Below are 26,208 nucleotides of genomic sequence, written 5' to 3' on the forward strand. Positions count from 1 at the left end.
TTGGGCGACTTAACGACTAAACAACACAATGTAGAATGTCAGGAAGAGGGAGAACAAGCCAGAAAAAGGGGCAAGAAGATGGCTCCGATACAGGGCAACAGCCCTCCAGATAGGACACAGGGAACAACTTCATTGTGTTTTCAGTGAATGTGCTTTGGTTTAAACATCGGGGGGGGGGGGAATCCTGACTGTTAGAGCAGTACGATGATGGAACCAGTTACCTTGGGAGGTTGTGAGCACCCCCACGCTGGAAACATTCAAGAGAAAATTGGATAACCTGTCAGATCTGCTTTGATTTGGATCCCTACATTGAGTAAAAGGTTGGGCTCAACAGCCTTACAGAGTCCCTTCCAACTCCCATTCTTCTATGATTCTGCAATGCGGTGTAATAGACAGAGCAACGGAGCAGGACTCTGAGGGACAACGTTCAAATCTCCACTCAGCCATGGAAACTGACTGGGGGACTCAAAGTGGTAAAACCTTAAATATCTCACTTACCTTGAAAGCCCTATTAGGGGGTACCTTAAGTCGGTTCCAGCCCAACAGCACAAAAACTAGCGAAGCTTCTTTGGGCCGCAAGCCCTGGGCCAGTACAGAGGTAGGTCCGGAATGGTTTGGCCCCTGGAACTATCTTGCCCCAAGGTGAGCCTCGGGCATCCCTCATCAGGTATCGACAGAATTATTTTGATCCACTTGCCAGGGTGTGGTCTTCGTTAAAAGGACTCGGCGCTGGTTTAGTGAGTCCCTTTCTTGGGAAGTTCTTCTACGGACGACTCTTGAAGGTGACGTACTTGGGGACAGGTAAAACGCTGTAACCTTGTGTGGGATCTGGACTGGGGGAGTTCAGCCATAACCTGGTCCAAATACACCACCACCACCCCCAAAGTTGTGGAGAGTGTGACCCTCAAAGGAGGTCAATGTAACCCAGGCCAGAAGATTTGGTCACATCTCGCTGTGACCTGCCAAGTTGCCAACTGGCAACCCTTTCTGCTCCTCTCCACACACACACACACACATACCCAGTCATCTCAAGGGTTGCTAGAAGACGCAGGCCAAACAGTGTGACCGACGGGGTGCTCTTGGGTCACACAGACCTCATAAATGATAGAAGCCATTTTATGCACAGCACTTATGATACACAGCACCACCTTTTTCACCATCTCAGAAACATTGCACACAAAACACTCGTTCAGCAGCCCAAGAATTTCAAATCCTGAAGCCGGGAGAGGAACGGTGGAATGCTTTTCTTCTCCGGGCCTTTTCAAAGCTGATCCTACCAGCCTTCGTTGTGTCTTGAAAACACATCCACCCGCTTTGTGGGTGACGTGAGTACGCATGACTAATTTCAGCTTTGGATCACAGCTTCAAGGATTCTGAGGTTGAGAATGGACAGCCATGGACAAAAGGTGTGGACCCAACAGGGCACCGAGAGTAAGAGGCGCTCTGTGTGACCATTAGACTGTTGGTGCTTCACCCCTCGTGCGAACCAGTTTGCTTTTCCTGGCCCCTGACGGGACATCACTCCTTCCAGCCTGTGCTCATTAGCACAAGATAGGAATTGATCTCACAGCAGGCCATGTGTGTGTTTGTGTTTGTGTGTGCGTGCATGTGCATGTGCGCTCGTGCACACTCAAACCAATGCCTGACAACAAATGATGTATATTTGGCCATGTGCCATCTGCTTGCTTTTTTGCTTTATTTAATGGCATGTCTTTCAGAGATTTCCTCGAGCCGTCCGGGTTCCACGAAACCCACATCACTCAGGCTGCAAACCTGTCAGGAACAGCGCTTGGTGTGAGCGCCACAGCAGCCAAGGAATAGGAACCGTGTGCCAAAAAGCGCAGGAGTACCGTTGCTGAGCCCAGATCTGGGGGAAGTTGCATTTCGGATGACAGCTTCTAGGATTCTTGAACGGGCGTCCTGTTTTGCCAGAGCACTTCACCCTTCGCTATCCCCGCTGCCAGGGTCACTAGATGCCAGCCTCTGTCCCCTTCCTGGCACAAATGTGAAACAAAAACGTGTTGTGTTCTAAACTGCCCCATAGCGCTTAAAGCACACTCTGGGCAGCTGAGAATTAAAGGATGGAGGCTACACACTGGCCCCACAGCAAGCTGGGCGCTCAGTTAGCTGACCTCACAAAGCTCAAAGGCTGAGTGAACGTCGAGCCAGCTGCCAGGGATTGAACCCAGGTTATGAGCAGAGTCTTGGCTGCAGGACTGCAGTTTAAACCCTGTGCCACAAGGCACAGCCTGGCTCGGCTTGCCAAACCTTGTGGGAGTCGCCCACTGTGAGAAGCCAACATCCTCCTAAGCTTAAAGCAGTGGTCCCCAACCTTGGGCCTCCAGATGTTCTTGGACTTCAACTCCCTGAAATCCTGGCCAGCAGAGGTGGTGGTGAAGGCTTGTGGGAGTTGTAGTTCAAGAACATCTGGAGGCCCAAGGTTGAAGACCATTGCTCTAGATGTTCTTGGACTACAACTCCCAAAAGCCTTCAACACCACCTCTGTTGGCCAGGATTTCTGGGAGTTGAAGTCCAAGAACATCTGGAGGCCCAAGGCTGGGGATCACTGGCTTAAAAGACCAAGCTCTGTCCTGGGCTAAGGACATCCTCTCACAAACCAGCGCCCAAATGCGCTGGGCTACAACTCCCATAACCTCCAGCCGGCACAGATTTACACGAGTTGAAGTCCAATACATCCAGGCAAGGTTGGCCAGGGAGTAAGTGTGCACCTGAAGAGCAACAGGCACTCTGGACATGTTCAGAAACTCTCTCTCATCAGGCTCCAGAACTGAGTTCTGGCCAGAACCGGTTCTGGTGCAGAAACGGTAAAAGACATCTGCGTTTCTGATCCCAAAAAATCTGTTGGGAAAGTTTTAACCTTCCTTCTCAGGAAAAAACTTGCTTGGGGCCTCTTCTATTTCTATGCAGGGAAATGTGGGGGGGGGGGCTGATTTTCCTTAAAGCAGACCCAACGATCCGGTCTAGTTCTTGCAGGCAACCCTGGCTAGCAAAGCCTTTCCCAAATCCTTCCTGCTTTGACCTCTTTTCAGCCACAATCCTGGGGCTTGAAACTTTTGCCTCTCAAGCGACGGCCCTTCTCTTTCTCCTGCGTTTACCCCAAGCGCTTTTGCCGTTATCTCCCGCCTGACCTCCTGCCTTTTGGGACCTGCATTTTTCTGGACTGGTTCTCACTCTTTCCACCCGCCCCTTGCCAACTTTCCATTAGGACAGCAGTGCAGGCCGGCCTCCCGCTCTCGTTCTCCTCCCTCCCTCTCCTCCTTTTCGCCTCCCATGGCAGGATGAGAACATGCTTCTGCTGCTTCTTCATTTTTAAGGGCTGGGGTGGAGTGGGGAAGCAGGAAAGAAAAGAAAAAAGAAAGAAGGGCAGCCCAATGACCTTCCCGGGAGAAGAGGGCCCTCAACATCTTGGAAGGATCAGGCCAGCTGGATGTTCTTCTGATGGAGAGAGGGAGAAGCGGGACCTGCATTTTTGGGAAGGCAGTGGCAACCCTAAAAAAACGTTCCAGAATTTTAACATGGCACAGAAATCATGTTTGGGGGGTTGGTGGAGGGGGAAGCTACACAGTAGTACTGTCTCTGAGCACAGCGTGGAAAAGTGCATCGATTCGTTGATTGATTTTTGGATCACAATGCCCAGAATCCCTGAGCTGCTGTTTCGGCGCGAGGATGTTGACTTCAGAAAAAAGCCGCAAACTCTGCAGCAGATAAAGGCAGGCAAATGTATCTGTATTTGGAGGGCCACCTAGTCCAGCCACTGAAGGGGGGGGGGCGGGAATGCCAGCCAAAGTGCCAGATCAGGGGGGGGGCTGGAACCAGCAGGACAGCGAGAGAATTCCTTAATTGTCCGAAGCATCAGATGGCCACAGTAGGAGATTTTTTCTCACCCAAGGGATTTGGACATTAACTGGCCTTGTGTTAGGATTTCTTTTTGGGAATGAAACGTGGGCTCCGTTGGTGAATTTTAGTTCTTGAGACATTAAAGCCTGCCTAAATCACGCCTCTGGAGCACTCCCACGATGTTCTAACGAAGAGTGATCCGTCATCCTGTTTGGCCCATGAAAGAAAGGTTCTCATCCTCAGGCATGCTGGCTGCTCCATCCTGGGGACCATAAATTAACTTATCCAAATTCAGAAAATGCCATAACAGAAAGGCACAGTGGCAAACAGAATCTGGGAAAGAATGAGTTGAAAGGGGCCTCTAAAGCCATTGAGTCTCATATGAACATAAGAACATAAGCATAGGAGCCCTGCTGGATCAGGCCAAGGGCCCATCCAGCCCAGCTCCCTGGATCTCACAATGGCCTGCCTCTAGGGAGCACAGGAGACCACGAGATCCTGGTCTCCTGATTCCCCTCTTCCCCGGCATCTGGCCTTTGGAGGGACCTTCCTTCGAAGCCTGGAGATTGTACCTCCCCATCATGGCTTGTCACCCGCGATGGGACTTTTCCTCCAGGAATCGGTCCCATCCCCTTTTCAAGGCCTCTAGAATGCCAGATGCCAATCCCACATCCAGTGGCAAGGAGTTCCACAGACTAACCATACGCTAGGCTAAGAAATATTTTCTTTGGTCTGTTCTTCCTCTCCCAACGCTCCATTGGGGCGGATGTCCCCTGTTTCTAGTATTTCAATTGGAGTGGATGTCCCCTGGTTCTGATATTAGGCATCTGGTGGGACCACTTGTGAGATCCAAGAAGCTGGACTAGAGGAGCCCTTGGCCTGATCCAGCCCAGGGCTCTTCCGATGTTCTTAGGAGTCCAACCCCCCCCCTCCCTGCTCAAGGCAGGAATTAAAGTCAAAGGAGGTCTGCCAGGCGGTTGTCCAGTTTTCTCTCTCAAATGCCGCTTGAACAGGATCAACAGCTGGGACCGGGGCACGGGGACCCAGCCCAGCTGGCAGGGTTTCTGTCTCCGTTCTGACAAGACAAATGCCTGCGGAGTGGCCTGGGTTGAGTCTCTCCTTCCCTGCTCGCCTCCTTAAACCATCTGCGCTGCTGCTCCCACCAGCGATGGAAACTTCTGACCTGACCTTGGGAAAAAGAGCATCTCGGAGAGCTGAAATCGGCCCTGGCTAGGGGGGTGGGTGGGGGGGCTCGCGTTCTGATTCAGCCCCGGTTCCTCTCCCTGGAAGAAGGCCTTCCAGAGGTGGCAGCAGCTGCACAACTGGATTTGGGAGGAAAGAGTGCGAGAGAGACGCAGGGTGTGTCCAGGTCAGACCTCCTTTATTTACAAATGTACACAAGCCGGGCCTTTTGCAAACAAGGGCAGGCGTCCTTCTGCTGCGGATGCTTTTTACAAAAAAGGGCAGCAGCTGCCAGAGAAGAAGAACAGCAACAACACAGGGGCCCAGCCGAGAGCTTTCCGCTTGCTTCAAGTTGACCTCCGGGTCTTCTCTCTGCCCTCGGCTCTTCCTCCTCCTCCTCCTCCCCTTTACTCCACTGGAGACTTGTCATCTTTCCAAATTCTTGCAGCCCTCTCTTTCTAAAACACTCAAGAAAGACCTCCGGGTTATGGGAGGCTCCCTTCTTCCCAAAGGCAAAGTAGCACAAGGGGCGAAGGAGCCTATGGTCCGAATGCCCTCACCAGTCCCTTGGTCTCATGAAGAAGGGCCAAAGCCAGTTTAGGTGCCATTTGAGAGGTTAAAAACCTCAATTTTGGGGGGGGGGGGGTGAAGGGAAGCCAGAGTTATTTCAGGAAGGGAGAAGCGATCATCACAGAGCTCTTGATCATCGCAGGCCATTCAGCCTGAAGACCACTAGAGAAGATCCCCATCGACTTAGAGGTTTGCATAAAGCTGCTTGGAGCAGAGCTTGGCAAAGTTCTTTTACTGGGCTACTGCTTCCAGAATCACCCGGTCGCTATATATGCATAGTAGGCATCGTAGAGGAGGCAGGGTGTGAAGATCAGAATAAGGCTGCTCTTGCTGTGACATGTCCACCCGTTTGCCTCCGCGGCAGGGCGACCCTATGGATGAGCACTCTCCAAAATGTCCAGTCCTCAACGGTCCTGCTCAGATCTTGCAGTCTTATGCTTGTGGCTTCCTTTAGGGAGTCAATGCCTCTCACATTGGGTCTTCCTCTTTTCCTGCTGCCTTCCACCTTTCCCAGCCTTATCTAGTCTTTTCCAGAGAATCCTGCCTTCTCAGGAGGTGCCCAAAGTAGGACAGCCTCTGTTTCAACCTTCTCACCTCCAGAGAGCGTTCAGGATTGACTTGCTCTGGGACCCACTGGTTCCATCATTCTGGCAGTCCAGGTTACCTGCAAAGCTCTCCTCCAACATCACATTTCAAACAAGTCAATTTCCCCCCTCATCCCCTTTCTTTCCTGTCCAGCTCTCACACCCATACACATTAACTGGACATACAAGAGCCTGAATGATCTTGGTCTCCAGTGACACCTCCTTCCACTTGATAGTCTTTTCTAATTCCTTTACTGATACCATTCCGAGTCTTCTCAGCCGTCTTTTGATTTCTTGGCTGCATTCTCCCTTTGGATTGACGGGTGAACCAAGGTCCACAAAATCTCTAACTAGCTCAATTTCTTCATGGTCAATATTAACGTTGTGTAGTTTTTCCATAGTCGTTTCTGTCTTCTCAGCATTCAACTGCACTTCTGCTTTGGCACCTTCTTCTTTAATTTTCATTCAAAGACATTTCAAGGCATTGCTCATTTCTGCAGTTAAGATGGTACCATCTGCATAACTTACATTGTTGATGTTTCTTCCATCAATTTCCACTCCTCCTTCATCTGAATCCAGTCTGGCTTTCCATACGATATGTTCTGTGTATGGATTGAACATATAAGGGGATAAAATGCACCCTTGTCTTAACACCATGGCCTACAGGAAACCATTCAGTCTCTCCATATTCTGTCCTATCGGTAGTTTCTTATCCAAAATATTGGCTATGGCATCAGGACAATCAAGTGTGGAGGCATACCTTTTTCTCTCAGAACAACCCATAATTTCTCATGATCCTCACAGTCAAAGCCTTCGCTGTAGTCAATCAAGCATAGACTGATAATCTTCTGAAATTTTTGGTGCGCTCAAGTAGTCAGCAGATATTTGTAATATGATCTCGAGTGCCTCTTCCTTTTCGGAATCCAGCTTGAACAGCAGGCATTTCTCACTCCATATAAGGTAAACATCTTTGTTGCAACATCTTCAAGCACTTTGTTTGCATAGCAAATTAAAGCAATGGTCCTGTAGTCACTGCACTTCATGGTATCTCCTTTTTTGGAGACTGGAATGTTTATTGAATGTTGCCAGAATGTGGGCCATTGTTTTGTTTTCCATTGTCAGAATTTTGACAGATTCAGTCTTTGTGACTTGAAATAGTTCTATTGTTGTTCTACCTGCCCAAGGTGATTTGTTTCTTCCTAGTGCTTTCAGAGCAGCTTTCACTTCACTTTCTGGAACTACACTTTCTATGTCATAAGATTCCTATAATTCCACTCTCTCTTTTGTACAGGCCTTCAATGTACAGTTTCTACCTTCCTTATTTTCTGCTGCTCAGACAGTGTACTTCCCTGTTTTGTCTTTCAGCATTCCTAATCTAGGCTTAAATTTCTCTTTGATTTCTTGAATCTTCTGGAAGTGATCTCTTGCTTTCCCCTTTTCACTGTTCTCTTTCTTTGCACTGACAATTGTAATAGTTCTCCCTTTCTCTGTGTGTGACAATCACTGAAGAACTGCATTCAGGGTTCCGACCCTCTTTCTGTCACTTTTTACTTTTGCTTCTTATCTCTCCTGTATAATTCCAAGTGTTTCTTCCATTATCCATCCACGTTTTTCTTTTTGCATTCTGGTCTTTTTGCATTCTTCCCTAATAATATCTCTGTTTCAACTCAGACCTCTTCTGGTTCATGGTTAATTTAGTTTGATAATATAAATCTGTTCCTTATCTGAACTTTAAATTAATCAGGAATGTTGTTTAAATTATATTTTGGCATTGCAATTCTTTTATGGTTCTTTTTACAGCTTTAATGTTGGAACTCCCAACAGTTCACGATCAGTACCACAATCCACTCCTGGTCTTGTTTTAGCAGAGAGAATACAGCTTCTCCATCTCCTGCTTCCTATTTGAGAGTTTATTTGGTTTCTATGTTGGCCCTCTGGTGAGGTCCACATCTACAGCCCTCCGTTCCCCTGTCTGAAGCCTATATTTGCAATAAACAGATTTGAAACTGTACAGCCACGAAAAACAGTATTTTTTTTCTGGCTGTGATGTATTCTTTTTCAACTGAAGAAAGCTGCTCATTGCACATATGTGAAGAATGCAAACCGTCCTGCTTCAGAGAATGAAATATTCAACACCAGCAGAGAATGAGAAATGAGAGCATAAACCCGTATCAGCAGTCTGTAAAATGGACTTTGCACAAGATCTTGGAACAGGGGAAAATCCAATAGCTGGAGGCAGGAAGATGTGGAGAATTCTAACTCTCCCACACACCAGTTATTTCCTGGTTCCTTTACTTTTAACAACAGCAGAGCAGGCAGAAGCTCAACAGAGGCAGCCGCCATCCCATGTCTAATGCTGAAGAAGAGCTTGACCTGCTGAATTTCAGCCTGTCCTGCCACTCTAATGGAAGTCTTTCAGAAGCATGCAAGGTCTTCCACCCCATCGGATCATTCCCCAGGGTCAGCCCTTGAGCATGCTTCCAAGAAGGTCATGTTCCCCAGTGCCCAAGGGTCAGAAATGAAGGACCGCGCCTCTTTCCGGTCCTTAGATCCATAAATAAAAACCACATCCCCTAACCTTTCCCCCTCCTATCTGTCAGCAGGCAGATCCGAAGATGACTGCAGACAAATGTACTTATCCATCCTCCCACCTCCTGATGAAGACCCCAACACCTGGAATTCCCCCAGTGAGAAGGAAAAAATGGCCACGGCGGACGGAGAAGTTCTCGGGGTTAGGGTGCATAAAAAGGAAGGTTTTCCAAAACTCTGCAGCTCCTTCGAACGATCTGCGCTCTGGAAGGCATTCCGTTTCTCCTCTGGACAAGGGTGTCCACACTTCAGGTTGCGATTGAAGAAAAACACGGCAACACTTTGCGCCGGTCGTAAGAGAGCAGCCGCTTTATGGAAAACGTTACAGCCTTGGCAGCTGGTTGGAAATGCCGTGCCCATCCGGGAGCTCCCCGGTGACCCTAATACAACAGGCGGCTCCCTCTCTCCCTCCAGACCGCCTTTAGGGTGAAGAAGAATCAAGTCCAGGCCGTGTGGATCCAGGGTGGTGCTGCCAAGCAGAGGCTTCTGAATGGGTCACCCTTCAAACCTGCCACCAGCTGCAGGTCTGAGCATGAGACACGCCACGGCAGACCCCGGAATAAATTCTGCAGAGCCAAGATGACAGCCTTGAGCATCTTCGGGGCCAAGAGAATCTGGTAGGAGGGCTTTGGCCCCCAGTGACCTATGTCCGTTCAGTCCAAGGGAGAAACCTGCCGTCCCTCGCCAGCTTTGCAAAGGGATTGTGGTTCAATGCACCCCCTTCCAAACTACCCCTGCCCAAGGATGCTGGGATGTTCTTTCAGCTCGAGGGGGTTGGTGGTGTTCCCTTTCTCTCCCGGCTGTTCCTCTCGGCCACCTAGAATTCCTTGCTTTCTCCGTTGGATACGTCCCGTCCGACAAGAGATGCTAGCAAAGAAGTGCATTTGCAAACCCCCCCCCAACGTGCAGGTGGGGGCGGAGGACTGAGGCGGTGACCCTCGGGATCCCGGGCGGGAACAGCTGGCAGGCAAGGAGGGGGTGCCCCGTGGTTTCAGAGCACGGAGAGGTCGTGGCAAGATTTGGAGCGGACTTTGAGGGCTGCCTTCTTGTTGTTGCGGGCCACCAGCCGGTCGAGGAACCGGCGCACTTTCTTGCTGAGGCTCTCCTTGCGCCGGTAGAGCGAGAGGCGCCTCTGGTTGGCCTCTTTGCTGTCTCTGCGCAAGCGGATCTGCCGCACCACCCCCTCGAAGAGCTCCGTCACGTTGTGCTGGAGGGTGGCCGACGTCTCGATGAACTTGCAGTCGAAGACCACGGCGCAGGCCCGGCCCTCTGCCGAGAGAAAAAGCACACACACACACAACATAACATGTGTTGCTGAGAGAGAGAGATACTGAACAGTGACCGGAAAGCAGCACAACCCAAAGCGCACCCCGATCGCCGGAGCAAATCCTGCAACCGGACGACCAACCCAGCGGCCGATCGGTCAGTGAGGCGAAAGTGCCTCTTTCCTCTTCTTCGTGGACCTTTAGAAATCCCTGCTCGCCCACCGAGTGATCCGGAATCAAACCCACCCATGCGCCGTTGCGTGGAGCTAAGCCATGCAAACACATGTTGGAAAAGTAGCATGATGGGAGTCCCAGCTCACGGAACCGGAGCCCTGTGGCCTTCGGCTTCGCCGTGACCCCTGCTGCCACGCTCTTTCGGGATTCCCTCTTCCCATTACAATCTTTTTTAAGTATCTTGGCAGGTGGAGGATGGCTTTTCAGAATAAGGATACTGTGAATTATACCCTGCTTTCCTGGATCAGTCATCTGGCGTAGTTTGGTTTTCAATGGGCCATTAAGGTCCATTAGCTTTACATGACGCCTCCCCCCCCCCACGCGGATGGAAACCACTCGAACCAGGAGGTTTATGTAGAGCAATGCAAGCGTCAGGGTTGGGCAGTGATGAAGGCTGTCCTCACAAGCATTCGCATTACAAAAACCACCCCCGCAGAATGACTTTAAGAAGGGAAACACTTATGTACTTTCTTCTGCTTCCATCTCATTCTACAATTAGAACGACTGATATTTTTTTCCCCGCAGGAACTTCTATGGCTTTTAAGATCTTCAAGGAAAGAGTTTCTACTGTAGGTCTCACCAAATTCACAGGCATGTTTGGTGAGGATGTAAGACAGGGCCTTTTTGGTAACTGCTCCCAGATTAGGGAACACCCTTCAACATGAAGCTAGGTTTTCACCCCTCTTTCTCTGCCGGCAAAGACCATCCTTTTGAAACTGGTTTTGAAGACTGAACGGCAAGAGAATGGGGTTTTATACTGCATCAGTATTTTAAAAGTAGAAAACTTTTCAGTATTATGTCGAGATGAGAAGGCGTGGAAAAAAACCTGAAAAAATTAGAGGGGAAAACAGTGGTGTTTTTTTTTCCAAAGCTGTCTTATGTTGGATTCAAAATTTCCAGAAATTTTACATCTCTAGTATTATAGTATATTCTGTTTTTATACCGTAACTTACTGTATTTTTACTGGTACTTTATTAGTATCATAATCTAGCAAGGTGAAAACTTGATTTGTATTTTTATAAACAGCCACCACCACCATCTGAGACGTGAAGAGCTGGAAGGGACCCCAGAGGTCATCCAGTCCAGCCCGTCAACAGGAATTATGGGAAGAAGTAGCCGCTCTGGCCTGCCCCGGGGGGGGGGGGGAAATCACTCAGAAAATTTCCACCTACCTTCCACGGAAACCTCCCGGCAGCGCACCAGGTCGGTCTTGTTCCCCACCAGGATGATGGGGATGTTCTCCGCCTGGCGAGTTCGGCGCAGCTGGATCCGCAGCTCCGACGCGCTCTCAAAGCTTCCCCGGTCGGTGATGGAGTAGACGATGACATAGGCGTTGCCCACCTGCATGCAGTAATTGTGGAGCCAGTTGTCTTCCTCGGAAGGCTGCAGGGAAGCAGGGAAGAGGAGCTGACCAAAGGCACCCAAAGGCCAGCGGGCTTGAGCGGGATTCGCACACACAACAAGCTGGGGAAGAAGAAATGCCATAGACTGGCACGGTCCCAAGGTCTCCAGAGACCCAAGTCCCCAATCAACAGAGGCACCCAACTTGAGTCAGAGAAAGAGCAAGACCCCCCCCACCCGCCGGTACTGCCAATGATAAAGAAGTGGGAGTTGTAGTTCAAAACATCTGGGGTGCCAAAGGTTCAGAGCAATGCCGGAACATTAGATTTCAGCCAAACTGACAACCCCCGTTGACCATGATTCTCTGTGGACATGAACAGCTGATGGCTCTACAGAGTCTACACCAGACCTTCTTGGACTACAACTCCCAACCTGTGGGGAAATAGCCAGGGAACTATTACCAGGCCTGCCTGGCAACAGTTGATGAGAGAACTCTCTGAGAAAAAAGACACTGCAGACTTTATCTTGTTAGTATTCAGGTACCGGTAGAGAAGAAGAAGAAGAAGATGGCTACCTTCTTCACCCCAGACGTTTTTATTAAGCACGCAAAACAAGCAAAATTAGCATAAGATAAGAATTTGGCCATAGAGGCGTCGTGTGGTTATCAGTCTTAAGGCATTCCACGCCTGCGCAGAGAGAGAATCATAGAACAATGCATCTTTATACTACAATAGCTTGATTATGCTAAACACCAGTGATGTATCCCTTAATAGCCACAAGATGGAACTTTAGACTACAAAATCCCCACACCAACCTACCTTCAGCTGTGCTGGCCAGGGTTTCTGAGAGTTGTAGTCCAAGAATATCAAGGTGTGCCCTCCCTCTCAGATTTTCTTGGACCTCTGCTCCCATCATTCCTTCTCCTGGGCTTCACTGGCTGGAGATGATGGGAACTAGAACTCAGCAACTTCTGGAAGGCTACCTGGCCCCCCACTCTCTGCTCTAGACTTTTAACAGCCTCTGCGTTTTGCTCTGGAACTCAAAGTGGGGAAAAAACAGCTCATTTCTAGAGGGTGAGTGAAGACTGCAGAGGCGTCCCGCGCAGTAGACTTTTTACGTCTGGTGGAAACGGACTCTTAACTCGTTAAAGCCGATGCCAGAATTGCAGAAGAAACCTGTGATGTTTGTCTTGCAGCAGAAAAGCCAAACCCTCCCGCTCACCCACCACCCCTGCCTCTTTGGAAGCACCAAGCCTTCCTCCTGGAGAATTAGCTTTTCCCCAAAAGTCATATTTTTTGGACGATCAAATATGCACGTGCCGGCTCGAGGATGCTGGGCCCCCAAATCCCATAGAGTCAATTTCTGCCTTTCGGGCTTCCCTGCTTTGTTGCCCACACATTTCCCATCGGCGAATTCCGCCAGTCTGGTCCCCCCCTCAAGTCCAGGTGACGACCACAGGAAACAAGAGACACCCGGTCACGTCTTAAGTTTTGCATAGCGCCTTGCTCCCCGCATACTCAACATCGACATGGAGGTGTGAGCATCAGCTTTGCTTCACACAAAGATCAATGAAAAAGGCAACCGTTAGCAGCACCGCCTTGCACCAACTTCACGGCCCTGGATCTGGAAAAGGAGTTTTAAAAGGGGGGGGGGCTTCGGCACTCATCTCCAGCTTTCAGAGCAACAGGGTCGTCTCCGATGTACTCCATCTCATCGACCTTGTGGCTGGAAGTGCCACCGCCTTTCCACGCCGCTGAACAGACCATCTGCGGATTAAAAGCAACTGCCTCCAGGCTGCATTTGACACAAGTCTCCGAGTGAATCTGTCGGCAGCAAATAAGCCCCCGCGGAGCTCTCTCCGTACGGCCTCTGTCTGTTCGATGTGGGGGCAGAGCAAAGCGTCTGAGCCCACTAAAGCCAAGAAGCCGCCCCACATTAGGGAGACCCATCAGGGCGGGAAATGAAAGAGCAGGGAGATACCATCTGGAAATCTTCAGCTCAGCTCACATACGTCCCGAGGTTTAACTCTGAGTCAAGGATAAATCTATTTGGAATTCTGAGGACTTAATCCATGAAATCTTGACCACAGACTCATTCAAGGGCATCTCTGAGCATGTACAGAGCGCACTCCCTCTTGCCATCATACACATCCTATATATCGGCTGTAAACAGAAAGGGCTTCGGAAGACTGGGTTATAACACTTCCCCAATTTGGAAATTAATCCTTCTTCAGCATCCATGAAGAATGTGGAGCACAAACTAGTGTCAGGCAGGAGATGCACTTTTTATTTTTTTATTTTTTGGCAAAAGGATCTATTGAGAGAACCTACTATGTGCAGTTTGTATATCCTATCATTTTCAATTCTAAGCACATTCTTTGAAAATAAATAGCTATGTAAATAAAAAGGAAATAAAATCCAAACAATCATAAATCTTCAGAGGAATGCAAGTCCAAAGCTCACATCGTAAAACACGCAACTCAAACCGACGCACATTTACTCAAATGTAAGTCTTACGGCAGAGATTTGAGAAGTGGCTTTTTTAAAATTTCAAAGCCTTCTTTAGCCTTACTTTCTGTAAAAACAGGAAGTGGCTGTGGTGCATCCTAGGAATTGTAGTTCTTTGGGAGGCATCTCCTATAGAACCTAAAGAGCACTGAAACTACTGCTCACAGGATGCACTGTGGCCGATTCATTTTTTAACAGGAAGCAAGGCCAAAGAAAGCCTTGGAGCTGGGCCTTTTCCCAGTTGAGTGAAATATTGATGTCAGCAGATGTGGGTCTGTGGGCTGGAAATTCCAGAATTCTGCGAGTTGGGAAGTTAGAAGTCGGAAGGAAGGACAGGGAGAAAGGAAGGAAGGAAGGAAGGAAGGAAGGAAGGAAGGAAGGAAGGAAGGAAGGAAGGAAGGAAGGAAGGAAGGAAGGAAGGAAGGAAGGAAGGAAGGAAGGAAGGAAGGAAGGAAGGAAGGAGGGGGAGACAGAGAAGGAAGGAAGGAAGGAAGGAAGGAAGGAAGGAAGGAAGGAAGGAAGGAAGGAAGGAAGGAACATTGCTAATATCAGACTCATTTTTACTTTTGTACACGGGGCTGCTTAGAAACTCTGCTCACACACCTGTGTAGGAAAAGAAGGGAGAAGATATTTACACACATCTGTTCTGAATATTGGTATATCTGGGCTCGGGTGTTTTGACAGAGCTGGACCACTGCAGAGGCCACGTTCCACGCTCTTGGTGGATCACTTCATACCCGGGCAAGAGGAGTGCTTGGTATTGCTATTCTGAGGAAAGAGATAATTTTAAAAACACAGCTCCCAAAGTCCTCCAGGCAACATAGCCATTGACAAATCGCCTAAGAAATTCTGGGAGACACACTGTCTGGAAGGGGTTGTGGGCGTTGTCGTAAAGAGGCAAATCACTTTCCCACACTACAAGTTTGTCATCATTTTTTTTACTGACCGATGGAGGCTCAGGCAACACCCAGGTCAGCTCAGGCGCTGTCAGACACCTTTTCTCCCGAAGTATTCCCCTCATGGCTGTTCCTGATTCCCAGTTCCTTCTTCCCCAGAGGCAGAATGCAGGTCTCTACAGTCCTATGATTCATTCACGGGCGGGCAGAAGGACAGGCAACAACAGGCAGTCGCTACAAGACAAGCAGGTGACACTGGGGTGTGGCTGCCGATGTGCACCTAGAATCACAGACTTGATAGATGTGTATTTATTGTTTGTGCCTCTCAGGCACCAGCCTCCATCTTGGTTGAAGGCCTGTTCCATCTTGCCGTCGGATACCCGACCCTTTCAAATGAAAATATCTGGGATCAAACCCACAACAGCTAACATTAGGGCATTTGGGAGGTCCTAGGGCCAGAGGAACCCTGACAGCACCTAACCACAGCACCTGAAGCTGGTGGGATTTGGAGTACGGCCAAAATCCATTATCCTTGACGAACGGCTTGAGAGCCTTTGAAGCCCATTCCAGTCAATTATCTGAGCTTTGTAAAGCAGACCAGTATTAGCATCGTGATTCCGATGAGGGAGGAACGGAGGCTGAAATAGGAGACACTCATTTTCAGCCGGGAACTTCCTAAGTTGCCGCTCCGGTCTCTCTGGTGCTCCGCCCTGCCAGCTCTCAATCTAATGGAATGTTTTCCACTTGTGTGCAATTGATTGTTAGCTGAGCCCAAAGCTTTTGAGACGGAGCAGGCCTGACACATTTAAGCCAATCAATGGCGTCTCTCTCCTACAAAATGCAAGCATGAGCATGTTGGTTGGCCTGGCAGCCCAGACCCACTGTCACGCCCGATCAGACCCATGGTCCATCTAGCTCAGCAGTTTCTCTGCCAGCTGCAGCTGGTGGGATGGACCGGGCAGGACTGGAAGCAGAACTGGACAGAGCACAGCACCAAGAGGGAGGAACAGCAGAAGGGAGAGGATCCTTCACAGCCGTTGTTAAAGTCATCATCAGCATCTGCTAAACAGAAGCATAACTTGTCCAAAAAGAAAACAGCTGCACTCTGTCCCCTGCGTATTTAATGCAGAGTTTGAGAGAGTTGCTTTTTCCGACTACGCTTCCCAGAATCTCCAGATCAGTTATGCTGACTACAGGTTCGGACATCATGGTTCAAAAAAGAACATTGATGAGCTTGAGCTAAACCTGCAAATCTTGGGCCTGAATTCTGTTTGAGGTCCTCCCAAAGTGATCTTTCCCTAGTTTCCTCCACAGGCTTGTTAGGGGCACCCCCTTTTCTTTATTTAAAACAGTGGTCCCCAACCTTTTTGGGGCCGCGGGCCGACTGGGGGGGAGCAAGCTCCCTGCACGGGGGGTGGGGGTATGTCACGCTCGTGCAATGGGCATGTTGTGCTCACAGGGGGTGCCTCCCCATGCAAGCGTGACACACCCACCACGTGTGCAGGGGCCCCCGGAGATCCGGTATCCGTGGCCCAGTTCCGGCAAGCCCATGGACCGGCATGGGGCCGTGGACCGGGGGTTGACGACCCCTGATTTAAAACACTTTTAGCCTTCTTTCCATGCCTCCTAGTGGCCAGCATAGTTGTGTTTTTTAGTACAAGGAGGAGGCATAAACGGGCAGAATTGAAGAAGAACATGGACCAAATAAGTCATGGTGCAACCCAAGTTTAAAAGTACCGTTGAAAAAACAGCAACCACAAAGCATCCATGACTGAATAAATTCGTTTGCTCATTTCTGAAAATGGCTCTTGGGGATGTGGTTCCCCCTAAGGACTGGGCGGAGGGGACAACAGAGGACGAGATGGCTGGACAGGGTCATCGAAGCGACCAACATGAATTTGACCCAACTCCGGGAGGCAGTAGACGACAGGAGGGCCTGGTGTGCTCTGGTCCATAGGGTCACAAAGAGCCGGACACAACTTAACGACTAAACAACAACTAGCCCAAGGCTGATCTCAAGTGCCTTAAAAGATACCCATCATCCCCAGGGAGCGACAGCCGACGCATTGAACACCTGGTGAAGGGTTCCCCACTCAGTTAAGACAGAGGGAAAATCTGTTTACATTCTTAAAAAATCGCTTTTCATTCTCCATTTGTAAACATAAAGCAGCGCACCAGGAGTTTCAGCCCCCTGTCCCCCTTTCTCATTCTTTTTTGGGGTGGGGGGGAAGGTGACAGGTAGGATCTGCCCCTTGACTCAGATCGGCTACCTACCCGCTTGTCAGCCTCCCAGGTGTCGATGACCATCAACGTCATTTCCTCGCCATCCACGGACAGGGTCCGTTCGTAGGTGTCCTCTGGAAAAAAAAAGGCCAGACAGGGAGTTGGGATCCGTTATCTAGGAGGGCATCCTTTTCCCACCTGCAGTGCACCAGACCATTTCCTTATTGGCAGCTGGGGACGATGGGAGTCATAGTCCAGCAAAACGGATGGGCCTGGGCTGGGGGAAGGCTTCGTAAAGTGACACTTTGCAAAACGGGAGCCGTTCCGTCCCCCTGATATTCAGGGGAGGGGAACGTGGGGGGGCACACTTCCCTTTTTTTCACGTCCATCATCAAAGCATGGGAAGTGGGGCCTAAACAGCTCGTCTCCCTTCCTGCCATTTAGTCCCCTCGGAAGGTATCTGACTCACATTTCAGTCTAAATCTATTTTAGTTTTGTTGTGGTGTCAATGTTCTGGTTCTGTCATTTATGGACTTATATCCAAAACTTCTGTGCCACTTTTCTGTTTTTTATAAAAGAAAACTCCCAACACTGTTGACGATAAAAGCAAATAGGATAAAGGCGGTCTCTAGCATGCAGAAAATCATAGAATAAAAACAATCATTTCTACTTTAAAAACAGTTCAATAACTGTATTGAATCACGGAGCAGGCAAAGGGCCCCAAGGGCCACTGAGTCCAATCACACACACACACACACACACACACACACACACACACACACACACACACACAAACACACACACACACCTGCCAGAAGCAGGAAATCCACAGCTAAAACGTGCGGCTGGTTGTGTTACCATTCGCACAATGCTCAGGAAAATGTCTGAATGGAAAAGCTGGACAGCAAAGAAAGCTGGAAAGCCTGACGGGGAATCGGGTGGAGGTTTCCTCCAGCTCAAGCAGAGCGATCCACACAGGAATCCCTCCTGCAGTTGCCTTGATGGTTCTAAAGCAGTGGGTCGTTCCCCGGATATTCTTGGATGGCAACTCCCAGGAATCCTGGCAGGTAGAGCTCGTGGGAGTTGCAGTCCAAGAACATCTGGGAACCGCAAGTCTAAATGCTGCCGCTGCCACCACCCTCTCTCACCAGGCACAAAGGGGCCCCTTCCTTTCCTTTAGATATGAATCCGGTCTTGTGAACCTTTCGTGCCTGCGGAGGTCCTATGAAGCGAGGACAGTAACGTGGCCCCTTGGGAGCTGGCTTTGCCCGTTGTTGTCCTTCGGCAGGGGGCCTTCCACCGAGCGTTCCCCACCCAGCAATCTGAAATCCAGGACCCACTGCCACCTTTCCGCTGCTGTAGTTCGCCTGTGGCTTTTCTGGAGCCACAGAATCCTCCGTCCTGAATCCAAGCAGCAGCTCCAACTAGAGAAAGCCCAGCCGGAATCCAGAGGATCGATGTGTGCCTTGACTGAAAGAACTGGGCAGGTTTAGCCTTGGGGGGGGGAAGATTGGGGGAGGGAGACAGGACAGCACTTTTCAAAGATTTGAAAGGTAGTCCTGTAGAGGAGGGGCAGGATCTGTTCTCCATCACCCCCAAGTGCAGGACATGTCATAATGGGCTCTAGCTTAAAGGAAGCAAGATCCAGCCTGAATACAGTGGATCCTCGACTTACGGAATTAATCCATATTGGAACTGTGGCCGCAGGTCGAAAATTCTGTAAGTCGAGGATCCATTTCCCATAGGAATGCATTGAAAACCCATTAATCCGTAACTGGCAGGAGAAAAAATCCGGGGCTTCCAAAGCTGCACCCGCTGCCCTCTGCCTTCTGTCCCCACTGTCCTCTGCCTCACATCCCCGCGGGGACAGGAGGCAGAGGGCACCGGGGACAAGAGACAAGAGGCCAGTGGGTCCAGCTTTCTAAGCCCTGAAAACCTGAGACTGGGCGCAGAGCGGCTTTCAGCTTTCTTGCCTCCCCTCACTCGCAGCTTTGGAAGCTGAAAGCCGCCCTGCACCCGCTGTCAGCTTTGGGCTTTCGGGGCTTAGACCTGCAGCCTACGGACTGGAAGTCGGAGGCGGGGAAAGTGCCAAATTTGAATTTGGCGCTTTCCCCACCTCACCCTTCTGCTTCGATTCTCCGGCCGCAAATCGAAGTGAAACTTTGCGGCCGGAGAAGTCTGTAAGTCGAAAAGTTCGTAAGTAGAGCCGAACATAAGTTGAGACTCCACTGTGTCAGGAAAATACTTCTTAACTGTTAGAGCAGTACGACAGTGGAACCCATGATCTCAGAAGATGGTAAGCGCTCCAACATGGGAGGCATTAGAGAGACAATTGGACAGCCCTCTGTCTGATCTGCTTTATTATTTTATTTTATTTGGCTTTTACCCCACCCATCTAGATTCTAAATGAATCTACTCTGGGCAGCTTACAGTCCGAGCAACGTAATATGATTTGGATTCCTGCCTCGGGCAAGGGGTTGGACTCAAAGAGCCAAAGGATTCAGTAGGTTTGCTCTGACCGGGACTCATAACGGGATGGAGGCCACAAATTATTTCCGCTTAATCCGTCCTCGCCCTTCCCAAAATGTTAGAGAAGTTTGGGAAGGAGGAGGCCTGCTTTAGCTAGATGATCCTGGGAGTTCGTGTCAATTTAAAAAGCCGTCCTGGGTTCTGGGATGCAAAGCACAAAACATCCGCAGTCCACACTCTGGATCCTTCGCCCACAAAAACCTGAGCTTTGCCATCTGTTCAGGTGGGCCTGGTTATTCAGCATGACCAGGGGAAGCCTCTGCTGATCCGTATCGCCCTGGGTGCAACGGGGCGCTAAGGCCCCAGCTGCTGTTCCTTCCCTCCTTCCCGCTTCCCGAAATCCCAGGCAGGCTCACCTCTCGGTTGGTCGGACGAGTCTTTATCCTGCACCCCCGCGAAAAGGCTCACCAGGCTGGTCTTGCCCACGCCGGGGTCGCCCAGAAGCACCACCCGGTACAAGGATTCCCAGGCCTCTTCCGAATCGGAGGACTCCGGCGACCAGCTCCCACGCGGCGCAGGGAGGCGACTCGGGGGTGGCTCGCAGGACGAGGAGTGCCCCAGCTGCGGGTGGCAGGACCCGGCCCGGTTGGGGCGAACACTCGGCATCCGCGGGCGAGACCCGTAAGGGGCAGGGAGCGGCGTGCTGGCCCTCCTCTGGCCAGGACTCAGGTTGCCACCGGTGCTGCCCCGGCCGCTGCCTCCTCGCTGGGTGTTGAGAGTCATCTTGTGCCAAAGGAAGAGCAGAGAGAGGGAGAGTCCCAGAAATAGCTCCTCTTTTCCAGGGAACGCGCAGCAGCTGGCCAGCTTCGGGAGGGCCCAAGCCGCAAGCGGTGGGGAAGAGAAAAAACTCCTCTTAGCGGCTCAACTCCTCTTTTGTCTCGGCTGCAAAGAAGCCCAAAGCAAATACATTACAGTCTATCTGGGGAATCCTCCTTCAACTTGTTACATCTAAGGAACTTTTAAAAGCACGTGTGTGTGTGTGTGTGTGAATTTCCAAACCAGCTGTGCAAAGCTTATCGGGCAGACTGGCAGCCACAGGTAACTGGAGTCTTTACTGGTCCTTGGGCTTAACAGCGTTTTCTGGCCTATTTCGGAGGCAGAGACCGCACTCAAAAATAAAAATAAAAGACAGATTATAAATAAACTCAGCGTCAGCAGATCAAGGACCAGACTCAGGTTTGTATTCCCTTTCTGTACTGTGAAGGTGAGCAGAAGGAAAGCAGAACAGCCAAAATGTTGAGACCTAACAGTTTTTAACTTTTTCTTTAAAAGAAGCAACAACCATGAGATTTCCTCCCCCCACCCCCGCCACTTAAGACTTGAGCTGCACAGGAAGGAACTGCAAACTCATTACTTCAGTGGTGGTTCTGGTTCCAGCATTAAATTCAATGTGTGCTCAGAGCACATCCAGCATCCTCCCACATTATTTAACATGGTCCTTTAATTCTAAGCACTTGCCTGTAAATGCAATTGGCTGGTGAAGAATGTTTTCAATTTGTCATGTAAATAATGCTCTGAATATTTCTAATTGGTCTTTGTAGATGACTTCGTAGAGACCAAATTGCTAACATGCGCTGGATTATGGAGAAAGCCAGAGAGTTCCAGAAAAACATCTACTGCTGCTTCATTGACAATGCAAAAGCCTTTGACTGTGTGGACCACAAAAAACTATGGCAAGTCCTTAAAGAAATGGGAGTGCCTGACCACCTTATTTATCTCCTGAGAAACCTATACGTTGGACAGGAAGCAACAGTTAGAACTGGATATGGAAGAACGGATTGGTTCAAAATTGGGAAAGGAGTACGACAAGGCTGTATACTGTCACCCTGCTTATTTAACTTATATACAGAATACATCATGCGAAAGGCAGGACTGGATGAATCTCAAACCAGAATTAAGATTGCCGGAAGAAATATCAACAACCTCCGATATGCAGATGATACCACTCTGATGCCAGAAAGTGAGGAGGAATTAAAGAACCTCCTAATGAGGGTGAAAGAGGAGAGTGCAAAAAACGGTCTGAAGCTCAACATAAAAAAAACTAAGATCATGGCCATTGGTCCCATCACCTCCTGGCAAGTAGAATGGGAAGATAAGGAGGAAGTGACTGATTTTACTTTCTTGGGCTCCATGATCACTGGAGATGGTGACAGCAGCCATGAAATCAAAAGACGTCTGCTTCTTGGGAGGAAAGTGATGACAAACCTAGACAGCATCTTAAAAAGCAGAGACATTACCTTGCCGACAAAGGTCCGCATAGTCAAAGCTATGGTTTTTCCAGGAGCAATATATGGAAGTGAGAGCTTGGACCATAAAGAAGGCTGACTACCAAAGAATTGATGCTTTTGAATTGTGGTGCTGGAGGAGACTCTTGAGAGTCCCCTGGACTGCAAGGAAAATAAACATATCCATTCTGAAGGAAATCAACCCTGAGTGCTCACTGGAAGGACAGATCCTGAAGTTGAGGCTCCAATATTCATGGCCATCTCATGAGAAGAGAAGACTCCTTGGAAAAGACTCTGATGTTGGGAAAGTGTGAGGGCAAGAGGAGAAAGTGACGACAGAGGAGGAGATGGATGGACAGGGTCATCGAAGCAGCCAACATGAATTTGACCCAACTCTGGGAGGCAGTGGAAGACAGGAGGGCCTGGCATGCTCTTCTGGTCCATGGGGTCACGAAGAGTCAGACACGACTTAACAATTAAACAATAACAGGTGACTTCAAGACTCCAGCAGACACCATCCATCCATCCATCCATCCGGCTGTAGGTGGTCGTTTGAATCTAAAAGCAAAGCGGATCTAACAAGCTGTCCCTCCAGTTGTGCTGGCTTTGTTTTGCAACTTCCCTTTTTGTACTGGGCTGTAAAATGTTGCCCAGTTTAAATAGCACAATTCCCATGAAAACACACACACACACACATACCACTTCTGAACAGCATCCCATACACACAAGGGCCCAGTCTCCTTTGGTGCCATACTCTGCTACGATACTCTGGTGCCCTAACAGCCATCTCTGCACATAACGTACATTCTAGGGCCCGGTAACTGTCACAGATCAGTCTCCATAATGTAGAAACAGGTAAAAGGGAAGCATACATATGTTCCCAAGTTGGGGCTCATTTCAACACCAATTTATAGCCCAGAACAATCGATGAGACAAGACTGGGTTGTGTTTTAATACAGAAGTGATTCTATTTTATGAGCAAGAATCTCGGAGCCAGAGGTTGGGAGTTTGATTCCCTTCTCCCACCCACCCCCCAGGTCAGGGGCTGTACTCAGTGAGCCATAAAATCCCTTCCAGCCCTGGAATTCTAAGATAGTGATGATGATCATCATCATCATCATTATTACTCTCGGAATGGAGTTTAAATTTCAGGTGAAGGCACTACAAACAAGGCAACAGGTTAACGGAGATAAGCCTCAACCCCAGTATAAGTGGGGGGAAAGTTGCCGAACGGGCAACTCCATGCAAAATCAAAATAAAGTACAGCATGTAAGAGATTAAGAGAAAAGTTATTAGAGAAAATAAAACAAACCATAAGAAACATACTGGGGGGAAATTCTTGCAATTAAAGGGACTTCCTTTCTGTAAGGTATAAAAAAGTGCTTGAAGAATAAATGATACATTCCGTTATTTCATCCCTGGGACGTCCTACTCTGGAGCAGCTTCAATCAGCCATTTTTGCTTTAATCTTTAGATTAATTTGAATATTATACCATGCTCATGTATGTTTTTCTTCTTTTACCCTTTTCTTTCTCATTATTTACAAAAATGGTACTCTGGTGTTTCTGTCTTTTTCACAAGTTTTGGTATCAAAATGAAAAAGAGGAATGTTCCCCCCGCCTGCTAATTAACTATAACCCCCTCCCTGGAACACCCTCGCCCTGCTTCTCCGCCCTGATTTCTTCTTGGCTTGTGGACTGTATCTCGCATCATTGCAAAGCCACTCAATGCTAAGGCTGATGTTCGCTTTAGGATGATGGCCGATGCAGTCCCAGAAAGCACCAGTGTGCAAGCTGACCTCAGTGGGGCCAGCTCTATTTCCCCCTTTAAACTGCTCCATAAAAAACAGTATTTTCTTGCAGGGGACCCTAAATATTGCAGAAGTCCCAGAAATTTAAGTGTTCGCAGAGGAGAGAAGGAAACCGGAGAGCAATTGTTTGATCTCAATGTGCATCACCACTACTATTTGCTAAAAAATGAGGGGAAATGATGTCTTGCATTTATATTTCAGAAGAGGCAGCCACACATCGTCTGTGCAAGCCGATCAGGCAAAACTGGAAGAAACAAAACCGAAACGATAAAAACATGTTGCACCTTAAAGACTAATTCTTATATTTTAATGTGAGCTTTCCTGCTTCTTTGGATTTTGCCCGAATTTAGGCCTCCGCGCTTCCACCTCATTGGGCAAACTTTGGGTTTGTTTGGTGCCACCCCCACCCCCCATGCCAGGGCTGAAAGGAGAGTCGAGAGGAGGCCAGCTGTTTTCGCTGGAAAAAAGAAACCCATAAAAGAATAAATAGTCTTTGGAGCAGCTCCCTCTCCATCTCCAGGACTGCTACCCGGAGAGAAAGAAGGGTTCTGGGGCTGCCCTCGGGAGCAGTGGCCTTTCAGGCTCCGATCCTCAGCCCTGCAGCAAGTCAGCAAAAGCCTTTTTTAGGATGGCTTAGGAGCATCCTTTCTCCCCCCGGGCTTTGCTCTGCTCACCCCTCTTCCGGGGGTTTCTGGCTCCCCGCAGATGCTGCCTTAGGGGTGCTCCTCTCTATACGAACCCTGGTTTAGGGGTCCGTTGTCAGCAGCTGCCCTGCCGGCCCGGCCCCAGGATGATGGATGCCAAGGAGAAGGGACCAAAAGGGACCGGGTCTCCCCCCGCCCCCGCCCCCGCCTCCCAAGGTCGCTTTTGTGGAACCCCCCCGAAGTGAGGCCGGAGCCTCGGTTTGTTTCCGACCCGGCGTCCGGTTTCATCCCTGTCGCCGTCATCCGATGCCCGGGCGGGCTTGTGCCAACTTCCAAAACATGGTTAAAAATTCAGAAGGAAAGTTGTTTGCAGAGAAGCCGGCCATTGTTTGTCACCCCGGGGGTGGGATTGAATTACGCACGCACGCCTGCACACACATGCACACCGTCTCTCTCTCTCTCGCTCGCTCGCTGCAAGTTTGCTCCCTGCAAGAGGACTCCCCTGAGCACGTGCAGAGAGCATTTCCCGGACTGCGCTCTCTCTCTCTCTCTCTCTCTCCAGCAACCGCGCACGGGCCAACCGGGGTCTCCCGGGCTGGGGGGAGGCCCCGAACCCCCCGCCCGCCCTCTGGCTTCTCCCCCGACCCACCTTGTGGCTCGGCGCCTGCGGAGCGGGTGGGGAGGGGGACCCGGCGGAGAGAAAACCACCAGCGCCAGCTGATCGGCCCCGGCGGAACTCTGCACAGGCTCAGGAACCCGCTCCGCAAACGTTCCCACGGAGGTGGGCGGGCAAGCCGGGAGCGCTGCGCGGATCGCGGGGCGGGCAGGAGCCCTCGCTCCCGGAGGGCGGACAAGCTGCGCATCCGTCCGGGCCGATCGGGCCCGGGGGGGGGCAGCCTGGCCGAGCCCCCCCGTCCCTCCTCCAGCCCAGCCCAGCCCGCTCCCCTCTCCGGCCGCGCGGCCAGCGGCCCCAATCGCCTGCCTCACCTGGGCCGGCCTCTCCCGGTGGGGCTCCGGGCGCCCCCCAGCCGCCGCCGCCCGTCCCGTCCCGTCCCGTCCCGTCCCGTCCGGCTGTGTCGCGCCGCGCGGTCGCCGCGGGGGAAGTCCTTTTAAAGTCCGGTGGGGGGGCGGGGAGGGGGAGGAGAAGGAGGAGCCCCCTCCGCGCGCGCCGCTCCGGCCGCCGGACACACCCCCGTCCGTCTGTCCATCCATCCGTCCATCCATCCCTCCGTCCGTCCGGCGGCGAAGACCCGCCCCGCCCCCTAGAGTCCCCAGCCGGAGGGGGGGGGATTCCGACGAGGCTGCCTCTGAGCGCGCACAGAGGGCCCGGACGGAGCCCCGCCGGGTTCCCGGGGGGGGGAGAGAAAACCCATCTCTTTCTTTATCTTTGTATTCGTGCGCCTCGCCGGCTTTGGTCCCCCCCCTCCCAAAATGTTGCCTGATAGACTGCCGCGAACCCAGGCAGCTCTTTCCCAGAGAGAGGCGGCTCCTCCAAGTCCTTTGGATCAACCCGCCCCCCCCCCCGACTCTTCCCTTCCTCCTCCCCCCCACCCTCAAAAAGGGTGAGGAACTTGGGCCACTCCCCTACCTGTGGCCCTCCAGATGTTTTCCAGCGACCTCGCCCCTCAGCCCGGGGTGTTTATACGGGTGGGGTGGGGGAACATGCTAAAAACAGCTGGAAAGCCACCGCTGCCCACCTGCTGCAGGAATGCCGGCCTGCATTTTTAACTGCTACCTATAAATCATGCCTG

The 26,208-nt window shown here is 50.5% G+C and overlaps 1 protein-coding gene across 1 annotated transcript; it reads right to left on the bottom strand.

Annotated features, from left to right (window-relative positions):
- Nucleotides 1–5,222: 5,222 nt before the first annotated feature.
- REM1 (RRAD and GEM like GTPase 1) lies at nt 5,223–25,896 on the bottom strand. Its single transcript, XM_072996625.2, has 5 exons — nt 25,445–25,896; nt 20,135–20,660; nt 17,301–17,383; nt 11,455–11,665; nt 5,223–10,052 (listed from the first exon to the last, which is right to left on the bottom strand). Exons 2-5 carry the CDS (start codon nt 20,499–20,501, stop codon nt 9,775–9,777), a joined length of 939 nt encoding a protein of 312 aa, XP_072852726.2. The 5' UTR covers nt 20,502–20,660; nt 25,445–25,896; the 3' UTR covers nt 5,223–9,774.
- Between the last annotated feature and the right edge of the window lie 312 nt (nt 25,897–26,208).

Source organism: Pogona vitticeps, chromosome 4 (genome assembly GCF_051106095.1).
Source record: "Pogona vitticeps strain Pit_001003342236 chromosome 4, PviZW2.1, whole genome shotgun sequence".
In the NCBI taxonomy this organism is placed as follows: domain Eukaryota; kingdom Metazoa; phylum Chordata; class Lepidosauria; order Squamata; family Agamidae; genus Pogona; species Pogona vitticeps.